The following is a 12,388-nucleotide window of genomic DNA, read 5'->3' as shown; positions in this document are numbered from 1 at the left end:
CCTGATGGTTAAGGTCAAGAAGATTAATATTCAGGAAAAGGAAAAAGAATATTTTTAAAAAATGTTGAAATAGAAGAAAATGGCAAAACACAGATTTGCCTCGTAGTTAACGGAGATGGTGGACGGACATTAGGCTGAGGGACCAATTCTAACACAAACTGCAATCCACAAGGCTTTTCTTGTGATAAATGAAGTTCAAGGACCAAAACCATAGTAACCCCTAAACCACAGTGACCAAATCCATAATTTACTCTTACATAAATATTCAGAATTATGAAAGCTGTGACCACTGGGCAAGTTATCCAGTAGTATTTAACATAAAATTTCGAGCACATATAACCTTTTGCATGTAAAAGGAGATTTTCACCTTTTGTTACTTTACTTCACCAAAACCTGCATCCAAGACATGCTAAAACTCTGGCCATATTACACAATATAATGTGTGGAATCTTGATAATGCAATCTTCATTCTAATCTACCTAAGGCAGTCTAATTAAAACTAAAGAATAGAAAAAAGAATTGAATATACTGACAAAACAGTTTCAGAACAGCAGTTTTAGATAAGAAAGACAGCATTTAATGAGTTTCATCGGATTTTATGTATTACCTGAGCTGAACATCATTCTCTGGTGACCAAGCCTTTCTATTAAATCTTGCATATTGCTCATACGACTCAAGATCAGACTTCAGTGAGTCTATCCAAACAACATTAGGATGCAATAACTTCAGAATATCGCTACGTAAAGAACTCATTTCTGGCTCTGGGATGGGAGGAATTTCCTCGTTGGTGGTGATGCAATTATGTTCAAGATCAACAACCACTACCTACAAAATATAGTTAGCAAAACATCTGATGTTGAATTAACAAATGATATGAGTAGATTGACATGCATCATTGTCTTATCGAAGTGGCACGCGGCATTTGAAACTATAGCATTGAGAATTTGTGACCATGAGGAGTTATTAGCGACTAGAAACTCATGGAAGGCCTAAGGAAAAGAATACTTCCAACCTCAAACAGCAACCACTTTTGTAATGGAAAAAATTCAAATTGCAGGAGAAGCAAGAGCACCCAACACAGTTTTATCATGTTGATAAGCAATGAAAAAATAAGACAAGTGTTAACAGTGATGTAATTCAATCATGCAGCTAAATTTAAGAACTTACACCATCCATTGACAGACCAGTAGTATCAACACCTGAATGAAGTCCCATCATATACGGTGTAGGAGCATCAATATAGTCTACTCCACTGAAAAATAGCAACGGAATGTAGACATGCTTCAGCACACAAACAAACAACCATCAGATAGCAATACAACGGAAGATCACATGATTGCAGTGGCATGCAAAGATTATGTGAAACATTATGTGCAACCTCCATGAAAGATTAGCTTATTAGTTCAGTCTCACAGACATTGAGATATCCGATTCTGACATTCAAGCAAAAGTTTACCTGCCAACGGAACGGGTAGATCAAATGGCATATAGCTTCGGAAGCAAGTGTTAATAGAGAGTATCTACATAAAAACAAATAATTCAAGAATTAATACATGCATTTAAAATCATAAAGTAACCAATGGTTGACACAGACACTGCCATATTTTTGCAGTAATTCACAATTATTTGCAGAATTATACTCACTGAACTGTAATAATTGTCTTTCACTTGACTTATACCACTATTAAATGACAAATACCAGAAAACACCATGACTACATGAGCCTCGTATATTGTGTTACAGATCTATTTAAGTCATCTACAGATTACTTTAGTCTCTACAGTTAGTTGCAATTGTGCAAATATCACTATCCAAGCTCAATATGGGATGCTCAAATTTTCACATTTTTACTAATCATTGTTTAATATCCTATGCAACTGATATCCTACAAATGTAGAATCCTTTCTACAGCCTTAGCTCCTCACATTCCTAAACTCACACCTATGATCTACTGAGAATACATATTGAATGACAGAAAATTGATCATCAGTTAAGAAAAATGGATTGCAGGGCCTTGCATGGTGCCATCGTGACCAAGAATATGGTGTTAACTTTATATGTGAAAGAAAAATAAATAGTAGAGACCAAAGAAACTCAGAACTTTGATTAGTTCATGTATCTTAAGTGAAAGAGATACTTGTTTGATCGAAGCAAAACCCTCCTCTCGATCAACACAGCTGTAAACAGTTTAATGAAATTGTCGACATCCAGGCACTGCACCAGCGGTTGAAAAGATATCTGCTCAAGTAAATAGGCAACAATTATCAAGTGTAACAGCCAATGTCATAACAAGTAATTACATCAACGATCATTGTCACGATAATTTCATGCACGTACATCAGCGTGAGGAAGCCCATCCTTTGGTGGAAAGTCAACCGAAAGCAAGCTATTCTCAATTGCAAAGAGAACCCGTTCTTTTCCAGGAGTAGGCAAAGGCACTTTGGACACAGTATATGCGATAGCATCCCATAATGGCTTGCTGCAATGGTTTCAGAGCTGAATACATTATATAGAATAAAGGAATAATATGGGCTTTCCCATGACCTAGAAGAATAAACAATTGTTTATGAAAGAACTAAATACTAGGACTTTGAAAAGATACCAAGATAATTCTTTGTGATCAAGAATTACATATTTAGAACACCAGAAATTGATATAATGTAAATAATTGTCTTTGGGAAGTCTTTGCCTAGCCTTCATTAGTATCTAATGAATGATGAACCTGTGTGTCCATCAGCAGGTAAGCATCTATGATTAGGCAAAAACTGATGATAGATATGTGCATAACAAGTAGAAGATTTGATTTGTGCAAACAACTAAGGAGAATCTTACCTACTTCCATTTGAGGAAAAGCAAAGTAGATATATTTCCTCTAGTACTTCCCGAAGGATGTGAAAACTGGGAGCGCGTGAAACCAGACATATACATTTGTCAGCAAATGAATTTGCCGGAATGTGATAAGCTTCAGCAATATCCTCACAAACAGGATCACGAAAAGCAATGCAACTGACATAAATCTTAGAACCATCACCCTCTGCAGCAAATTACATCAAAACATAATAAAAGATTAGTAAGTGCTTCCTACACTGCTCCAACTACATAACCAAGACAATGGTGAGGATAGAACAATCATGTCATGTACAGGCACCATAGAAACGAGAAAGGGAAATAAACATGCGGATCCACCTGTCATTTTCGGTGTAGACAACATTATACACTGAATAGAATAGATCTGCAGGTCTAAAAGAGATTATCATAAGAAACACGACATCTACAATACAACCAAAGAACAAACCTTTATCCTACTCATTAGAAGTACTCAAATGTCAAAAGCTATAGTAAATTACGAAGATGTGAGCCAATCTTAGGGATCTAGAAAGGAAATAACAATGTCGAAGATAAGTATTCAAAAACATGAATAGCATCCTTCCATGCTTCTGGTTTAACGCCAAGTCCTTTGGTATATTTGGATCACATCTCTCTCTTTTCCACCTCCCACCTATTGATCTCAGCCAAACCCCAGGCCCCATCTCCCCAAACTTCAATTGACCATACTGCCCTGAGCTTTTCCAGCATATCTTCATTTCAAATTCATCAAGCTTAGTGTGGCCCAATGATGCGTAGGTGGATGGGTAAAAAGAGGGATAAGACTAGGGTGAGATTAACAATCTAATTAGATCAAGGATAAAGTACTTAAACACCACCAAGATTAATCAAATTGGCGAAGGTTAATGTTACTAGTGATAAAGCAACAGCACCACACTAGCAACAATCAAGAATCGACTCCTTTTGTGTATGAACACTCAAAACAGCTTCACAAGCTATTATAAACTCATTATTCAAAAAAAAAAAAGTTGCCTTCCAGCTACAACTTGGAACCCCATATATAGGCTGGAAGATAAACCTAACTCTTGAAAAAACGAAAAGACTAAAGAAAGACCAAAAGTTGGAAAGCAATTAAAAGACTATTAATGAAGCGTCAATGAGAAAGAATCTTAATCTCCTTTGGGCTGCCAGAAAATTATACTCCCTTTAATTGTTTCGAACCCAAAATAAGAGTCTGAATCAAACCCAAGGTGAGCCGGAGACATAAAATGGGTTGGTGTTCTACTTGCTGAAAATAACATGGATGCCTCTACATCAACCTCCTCTGGTTAGGAAGGGTTTGCCCTCAAATCTTCCAATGGACCATCTTCAAGATAAGAAGAAAGATCTCCAACATTGAAAGTTGCTGATATGTTTGTATTCCCAGGTAACTCTAGTTTGTAGGCATTATCTCCAATCCTTGTCAACACCTTATATGGTCCATCTCCTCTTGCCATTAGCTTGTTCTTCCTTTTTAAAGGAAATCTTTCCTTCCTTAAGTTCAACTACACGAGATCTCCAGGTTCAAAGAGAGCCTTCTTGCGATGCTTGTTGGCCTTTTTCTTGTACAAGTCGTTGACATGTTCAATCTTTGCTGACTTGTTCATGAATCTTTTGCATTTCTTTGGCTCGAGTTGATGCCTCAAAGTGAACTTCACTACCTTTAGGCAGTTGTATCAGATCAATAAGGGTGAGAGGATTCACTCCATAGTTCACTTCAAATGGTGTGCATCCAATAGCATAAGTTGGAGATCTAAGAAAAACTCAGTAAAAGAAAGTTTAACATCCCAATCTTTCAAGGACTTGCTCACCATACTTCTTAGCAAGGTTGTGAGTGTTCGATAGTTACCTCCATCTGTCCATCCATTTGCGGATGGTAGGCAGTGCTGAACAATAACTTGGTGCCTAATAACTTCCACAATGATTTCCAAAAGTATTTAACGTTCACCTGGTAGCCTAAACGTAGATCAACCCAAATAGCCTAGTCATAACACAGCTAAACTCATTTAATTCTTTCAATAGTGTGTGTTCTTCATCCAGTAATGCCTCTTCACCTCTTGGATTTGGAAGTGTACTTTCCTTGAATCCATATTCATCCCCACATCTATTCCCCACTCAATAAAATTCTCATTTATCATTGTGGTTCCGACAAATACCACATTTTTTCCTTGGATATCAGTCCCCTCAAAGACAGTTTTAGTAATTCTAATCTCGATTTCATTCTCCCCATCCATGAAATCCTGCTTGATCGCAAGGGATGAATTAATTATCTCAATTAGGGCCCTCATATCAACATGGGATTTTTCTCCAACCAGAATATCCCCAAACTCCACAATATCACCCGGAACAAGTGCCTCCTAGAATTGATGATATGAAGAAGCAGAGCAATCTCCAGCCTCTTCAATACCCATTGAGTAGAAGATTTTATCAAGTATATTGATGTAACATACGATATAAACCATAAACTTTGGATGGACATTTGCAGGAACTAGACCAAAAAGGTCTGAATCTCGATTTGAATGCAACACCTCACAAACTTTGACGAATAGACTAGACACTGTTAATATCCCCACTACCTTTGACAAAGGATCCAAATAGTTATAAAATGATTTCTGCCTACTTCTGCAATTCGATTCACTGATAAAGTCATGGATATAAATCTCCTCTCATTTAACCTTTCTCCTGTCATAATACCCCTCAAATCAACGACTAATTGCCCCTTTAGGATCGATTTAACATTTTTTACAAAAGAAACAAAATATGGAAGCAAAGTGAGAAGTCGTGCACAGAAAAAGGGGTTGATGTTTTAACGCAACTGGGATTAGGCGGGATTGGCCTGTCACATAGGCCATATAGAGATTGGGCCAAACCTCATGCCAGTTTACCTGTTGTAGTCTATGAATTTTCCATCGACGAGACCGTCGAAGTTGTCGTACTTCTCTCAGTCGAACTCGGGATTGAGGATCCTTTGTGTAAATCCCCAAAATTTCTAAAACACTAAATCGGGTGCCGTTACTTTAAAATTACAACAACTAAGTCTTGAATATGAACTTGAAATTTAATTTTATTTACAACTTAGCTTACAATTACATCGGAGATCAAATACTAGTGGAAACGTAACTCAATAGCTTATAATACAACAAAATTTGCTATTGATTAGAACAATACTACTTTATGCAGATCCTCTTTACTCCTTCCCTGAGATATATACATGAGATATATAAGCTAAAAAGTTTAGTGAGTAGTTATGGTTTCATGAATAAACAATTTTCATGATGTTTAACATTTTGTGAATAGTAATTCACTAAATCTCTTGATCATACACAAAAATAATCTTTTTATCATGCATAAAAATTCTTTTGAGATCTCACTTGAACCGTGTAAGTATGCCATACTTGTCTTGAGGTTTGCTAACTCCGGGTCCATTAAAGGTTTCCCCACAAGGTCCGTTTGCAAGACTTCCCTTTTTATAATATCCCGTACGTTGGATATTTATGGTCATACTTGACATGTAAAAACTTTCATGCCTTGTGTAACACATACTTGTATCATAACATGCAAACGCTTTCATGCCTCGGTGTAAAACACATACTTGTATCAAAACATGTCATCATGCATGTCTTGTATAACATCGTCATCTAAAGCAAACATGCCAAAATATCTTATAATGCATATAGCATGTATGTACCTCATAAATCTCATAAGTACTCACCTTGACTATGTTTAACTTTTCCTTAATTTCTTTCTTCAAGCTTGATTAGTATAAATAGAGAGATTTCCTATTTTTGGTATGGAATTATAGGTAACACTTCAACCACTATTTATAGGTAAATTCATTGCATTAGCTACTTGTCTTCTTGCTCCTAAAATTATACTCTTATGATAGTTTAACACCTCATTTTTTAGGATAAGAGAATCTTGACACCTCATGCTTAATATAAAAGAATCTTGACATATCATGCTTAATATAAAGGAATCTTCACACACCATGCTACTAGCTTTTATTTGTCCTGCTTCTAGCTCTTGCTTGTCATAATGAATTTTTGCCAACAAATGCTTCTAGCCTTGACAACTCATAACTAGCTTGTTTTGTCATGCTTACTAGACTTGCTTAGTCATCAAATAGCTTCCCAACACATACTTCTAGCCCTTACAACTCATCACTTCATGTTTGATTTCTCATGCTTTGCCTTGTAAGCTACTTGTAAGTTACTTGCGTTGTAAATATGATAGCTTAATAAATGCTACAGTTGTTGGACTCTTTTTTAAGAGTACTTCATTTAGTTCTAAAATCTTGTATTTAAAGCTTAAACATTAAGATTTAGCAAATAAAGAAACTAGGGTGTTACACCTTGCACGAAAATGTTTTTACTTTTCTGGGCAGAATCAAGATTGTGGAAGAACCCTCCGGTGAATTAGCCTGAAGCGCTTGGTAGTACCCATCTGGTGAGTCTGTATCTAGATTTGGACGCGAGTCTGAATCTTCTTCACTTCTGCCAAAAAATGGAGCCCTTGGAGTTTCAAATTTTAGGATTCTTGATTCATCTCCCAAGAGATTTGTGGTTATGTGATAAGATTTCAATTAATGATGCATCATAAACATCGATTCATTGACTTCAACTATTAGGGCTTGATTATCGATCTCCTCCAACTAAGATAAGTCTCTTATTTCTTTCTCTAAATCTCTTTCCCTAGTTGTCTTCTCCTTTCCCCTGTTCTTCACAATCTTCCCTCTATTCTTTCTTCACGATCAACAGATCTTCTTTTAAGGAACTCAAATTTGATTTCACTGAACTGAGGGTTTCCAACATCTTTTTGGTTGTTGACGGCATACTCCTCAAGATCTCCTCCTCTGATACCATTTGTTCACACCAAATCGATGACAACAGAATTGGTGATATGAATCATGATTTAAGGAACATAGAATTGAATTCCAGGCACTTTGAGACTGTCGCATGTCTCCCAAGGCTTTCGCCCAAAATCACACCTAGCTTGATCCATAGCCTAATGACCAACCCCCCTATTAATCCTATGACACTAAGTACAATTCTTGCATTATCTACTTGTATCAGTGCATTAGGCACTTGTATCTTAGCCTACTATATTTGACTATTTGACCCACTACCTAGGGTATAACAGCTCGAGTGTTTATCTACCATTTTAGCTGTTGCATAAACGAACGAGCTAGTTTTGTCAATTAACACAATAGTAAAAACAAAAAATGTACATTGTACATCCAGACACATTTGTCCTAGTATGCTCATCCACAAAGAAAGCAAAGTGATATTCACCAAGTTGTATTCCTTGTCTTATAAGAAAAACACTGATCTCACTACCACATGTTTAAGACAAGTCAGGACTTTTTCAGACAATTTCTTGATTGCATCAACATGCCATGACCTTCATTGTTACAACTCATTATGTGCATATTGGTTTTAAAATGACAAGTTTATTACATGCTTAGCATAAGGTGACCATTGTGATGAACAAAATCACAAGCAGCTTACTCGTGTGAGAGACCCCAAGGGTTGATGTTCCAAAACCCATGAGGTACATAGAAAACTGAACACATAGAATACTGACAGCCATAGTTTGAGACCCTAACTTGGAGAGGCATGTCAAGGTACATACCTCTTATTATCTAAATCACTAAATGGATTCGAATCTATATGGTGGGCTGATGGCATAGGAAGCATTTGGAGATACGAAGAAGTGTTAACACAATAAGTACTTTGATGCTCTCAAAGAGCCAACTTCTAGTTCCTATTCATGCAAATCTAAAGGAAGTTTTATCTCTCATAGATATCCAAATGGCCAAGGAATGTCTCATTTGATGACCTTTCCAACAACTTCGATGTAATTTGATCTCTTTATCTCTCGTCTTGTTATTTGGTCATGAAAAAGCAACATAATTCTGAGCATTGTTCTCTTAGTAGTTACTATCCATATTTATCACATCAAAATACTTGTTTAGTATGAAGAATCCTCTCATGTAGAGACACGGAGGTGAAGAGAATTTTGTCAATCTTATCCGCTTGTTAGCTAGAAACTTTAGGGTTGAATTTCCATTTAGGAAAGTGTTTCAATCATGGGCATTTGACATGCTTGTATTGCATTTATTAAGTTCTTATTCAATTTACTACTAATGCATGATGCAAGGCTTTTTTATTTCATCAAATTGTTAGTTCTTTTCTTGGTTCGTGTTATGACTAAATCTTGTGAATTACATCTAATGATTACAACATCAATATCTAGATTTTCTTTGAGGTGAATGATGAATGATAAGCTAGAATGGATTTTTCCTGCAATATTGTGATCATTCATGCTAGCTCACATGGTTAATTTTTAAGATGAGAGATGTCAATGGGTTGTGTGCATCCAAAAAGATGGCTTCAAGGACAAGGGAAAAAAAGAGGAAACAAGAAAAAGACACACGTATTGAAATCATCTAGCAATGTTACTCCGCACCTTTATACACTAGAATTGATTGCCTATCTCCATCCTTATATCTTGTTGGAATGCATCATTCTTTGGTGCAAAGTAATATCAGATATGATCTTAAAATTGAATGATTTGCTCACTCTCTTTATCTCTTCGTCTCTCTCTATCTCTATCTCCATCTCTTTATCTCTCTATATATATATATATATACACACATATATCCATCTATCTTTATTTGTAGACTACCGCTAGTAGCTCTATGGTAGTTGTGCTACCTTGAAGGTTGTGTTTCATCAGCTGGTAATCATGTTATGTAATTTTTTCTGTCAATGAAGTATTGGATTTAGTTGAATTGTTTGCCTAGTTTACATGTGTGTGCTCATTTTCAATTGAACTGCTTGATCCATCTCCTTGCAAAGAAAAGGTTTAAGAGACATTACTACTTACAGACCTCTTGTTCCTAATGAATGGAACAAACCACTACAAAATTTAAGAAGTATTCTCTTTGTTAGTTCATACTACCATAGTCAAACCCTCAGTAAATTCCCTCCTATGGAAGTTTTTTCACTAATTGGTGTCCCCAAACAACCTCATGGCCTCCCACATCTATATCTTGGAAGAATCATTTGGTATGTGCTAAACAAATAGTAAGCAAATGAATAACAAAATGAACTGAGAAGCACTAAGAAAAAGATAAATATCCTTGATATTAGTTCAGTATTTTACATACCAGTTAAAACAATAGGATAACTGCGTGGGAAAGATAATGCATTCCTGGAATCAAACCCACTTGTGTAGAATTCCACGCCAGCAGGTAGAACACACTGCATTACAACAAAACTTAGACAATGAGAGTGCAACATAACATGAATAAATATACTGAAGCAAACTATCATGACATTTGGTCATATAGATACAGAAATATGCCTTTGCCCAATGCAAAGGTTTCCCCATTGGTCAAGGGTTCAAATTGGAGAGACATTCTCTATGGTTTGCAAGGGTGAGAAACACACATGGTCAATGCCGCTTGACGAAAAGGGATGATACATTATTATTACAGCATATATTAGCATACCAATTTTATCACTACATAAAATCATGCACCACGAAAAATACACTTCAAGCCTTCATCTGTTACTGATACATTGTTTCCTCTGGTCTGACAACGTATCTCCAACTTAACCACAAGCAAGTAGAAATTACATTACCAGCAAGTATCTCACCTTCTTGAATAAAGACAGGGTTGATACAAAATTGAACAGGGATTAACACAATCACGACTCATATATTAAAAGATGCACATTACTCATCATTCCAAAAGAAGGGAAAGGATGAGGGGAAAAGTAGAGAGAACTGCATCTTGAATTGCGAGGCTAGAACTGTTAATTTCAACTTCAAAATTGATATGCAAGTTATGTAGCTTACAAGATAAAATCGTTAACTGCATTAGAGTTATAACAAGGACTGCATATAAAAGGTACTAGGCTAAATTTCTAGAGAAGGATAATCAAATTGCAATACAACACAGCAGAAATCAGAGGCTACGAAAACCCATATGATATCAAATCGCATTCAAATCAAAAAACTTACTGTGGGAAGCTGGGGCGGGGGAGGAGGATAAAGCATGTGAGTAGGAGGAGGGTACTGATCAAGGAGAGAAGCCAAATAGAAAACCCCTGTCCCATGAAACCCTTTTTCACCATCCAGCGTACGAATCTCCGGTCCAATTCCACACACCACGAAGTATTCGAACAACTGACTCATTCTCTCTCTCTCTCTCTAACTATACTTGGAATTACAAGCTAGAGAGAGAAAGAGAAGGCAACATAGATGATTGATTGAGCACTGTCAGAAATGAACTACCCTTGATGGATGGTTTTGATGATGCCTTTAACAGTTAACACAAAAACACTCCTTTCCCAGATCTGCTTGTGAAAATCTTTGAGAGATTGTAGAAGTGAAATGGATCTGAATTAAGGTTTTCGATGATGAAAAAAATTGAAAAAAGCAGTCAGATGTTTCAAAGGCAGCTCGTATTGCGGATATGGCGATCCGGGGCTTATTCGCTGGATCACCGTGTTGCCAAACGAACTCCTATTGATACTGGTGTGTTCACTGTGACATGTAATACTATTATACAATGAATACATAGTAAATTACGTTTATTGCCATTTTTGTTATATAATTTGTAATTTATTGTTATGTTAAATATCTATATCTAGGGTTGGTTCACGTGAGATCAAGGGTTTTCGTGAGACTCGTGAGACTAATTTATGTTCATTGATCAACTTTATAAACTAATGATCTAATAATCTAAAATTGCATGGTGGCAATTTTGTAATTATTTAGAAATCTCGTAGCAATTTTGTGATTATGAATGTTGAGATAGTAGATCTAATCCAAAGTTTGAGAATTGGTCATACGGGTCTTACGGAAAACCCCCGGTCTCATATGATCTCAAGTCTCTATATCTATTCTATATTATAAAGCATTTGATAAAACTCTTAAAAATCATTTTTTATGCGTAAAGTACTGTTTATTAATGTATATTACTTAAAACTCAAGATGACAAGTAGATTGTGCATAAGTACAACTTATTAAAGCTCCATATCTGAATTCGTGTAAATAACTGCAGATAAACATAATCAAATGCAGGATAAACATCTCATTTTAAATATAAAATATCTAAAATATAATTAGGATAATTATTGAATTCTAAAAGAATACTTAATTATTATCTTTATAAAATTTATAATATTAAACCAAAAATAAATTATTTTATTATTATATTTATATTATATTATAAAGCATTTGACAAAAACTCTTAAAAATCATTTTTTATGCGTAAAGTACTGTTTATTAATGCATATTACTTAAAACTCAAGATTACAAGTAGATTATGCATAAATACAACTTATTAAAACTCCATATATTAATTCGTGTAAATAACTGCAGATAAACATAATCAAATACAGGATAAATATCTCATTTTAAATATAAAATATCTAAAATATAATTAGAATAATCATTGAATTCTAACATAATATTGAATTATTATCTTTATAAAATTTATAATATTAAA

At 35.3% G+C, this 12,388-nt stretch overlaps 1 protein-coding gene across 6 annotated transcripts in view; it reads right to left on the bottom strand.

Moving 5' to 3' along the window:
- The window catches only part of LOC112525477 (DENN domain and WD repeat-containing protein SCD1), a 29,260-nt gene extending 17,891 nt beyond the window's left edge, over nucleotides 1–11,369 (bottom strand). For 5 of the 6 annotated variants that reach the window (XR_003070424.1, XM_025135619.1, XM_025135620.1 and 2 more), the window contains exons 1-9: nucleotides 10,897–11,369; nucleotides 10,037–10,130; nucleotides 3,187–3,240; nucleotides 2,833–3,034; nucleotides 2,338–2,479; nucleotides 2,138–2,238; nucleotides 1,457–1,520; nucleotides 1,168–1,281; nucleotides 608–825 (exon numbers count right to left, since the gene is read on the bottom strand). Coding sequence is in view for 5 of the 6 variants with exons in the window: in XM_025135619.1 (XP_024991387.1) it covers nucleotides 608–825; nucleotides 1,168–1,281; nucleotides 1,457–1,520; nucleotides 2,138–2,238; nucleotides 2,338–2,479; nucleotides 2,833–3,034; nucleotides 3,187–3,240; nucleotides 10,037–10,130; nucleotides 10,897–11,070 (1,163 nt within the window). In the remaining variant the exon portion in view is untranslated. The remainder of the gene's footprint in view (nucleotides 1–607; nucleotides 826–1,167; nucleotides 1,282–1,456; nucleotides 1,521–2,137; nucleotides 2,239–2,337; nucleotides 2,480–2,832; nucleotides 3,035–3,186; nucleotides 3,241–10,036; nucleotides 10,131–10,896) is intronic. The other variant, XM_025135621.1, reaches the window with a different exon arrangement.
- Between the last annotated feature and the right edge of the window lie 1,019 nt (nucleotides 11,370–12,388).

The sequence above is a fragment of the Cynara cardunculus genome (assembly GCF_001531365.2).
Source record: "Cynara cardunculus var. scolymus isolate 2C chromosome LG 13, CcrdV1, whole genome shotgun sequence".
NCBI lineage: Eukaryota > Viridiplantae > Streptophyta > Magnoliopsida > Asterales > Asteraceae > Cynara > Cynara cardunculus.
Note: the sequence above shows the minus strand (reverse complement) of the source record. Positions and strands in the feature narration are given on the sequence as shown.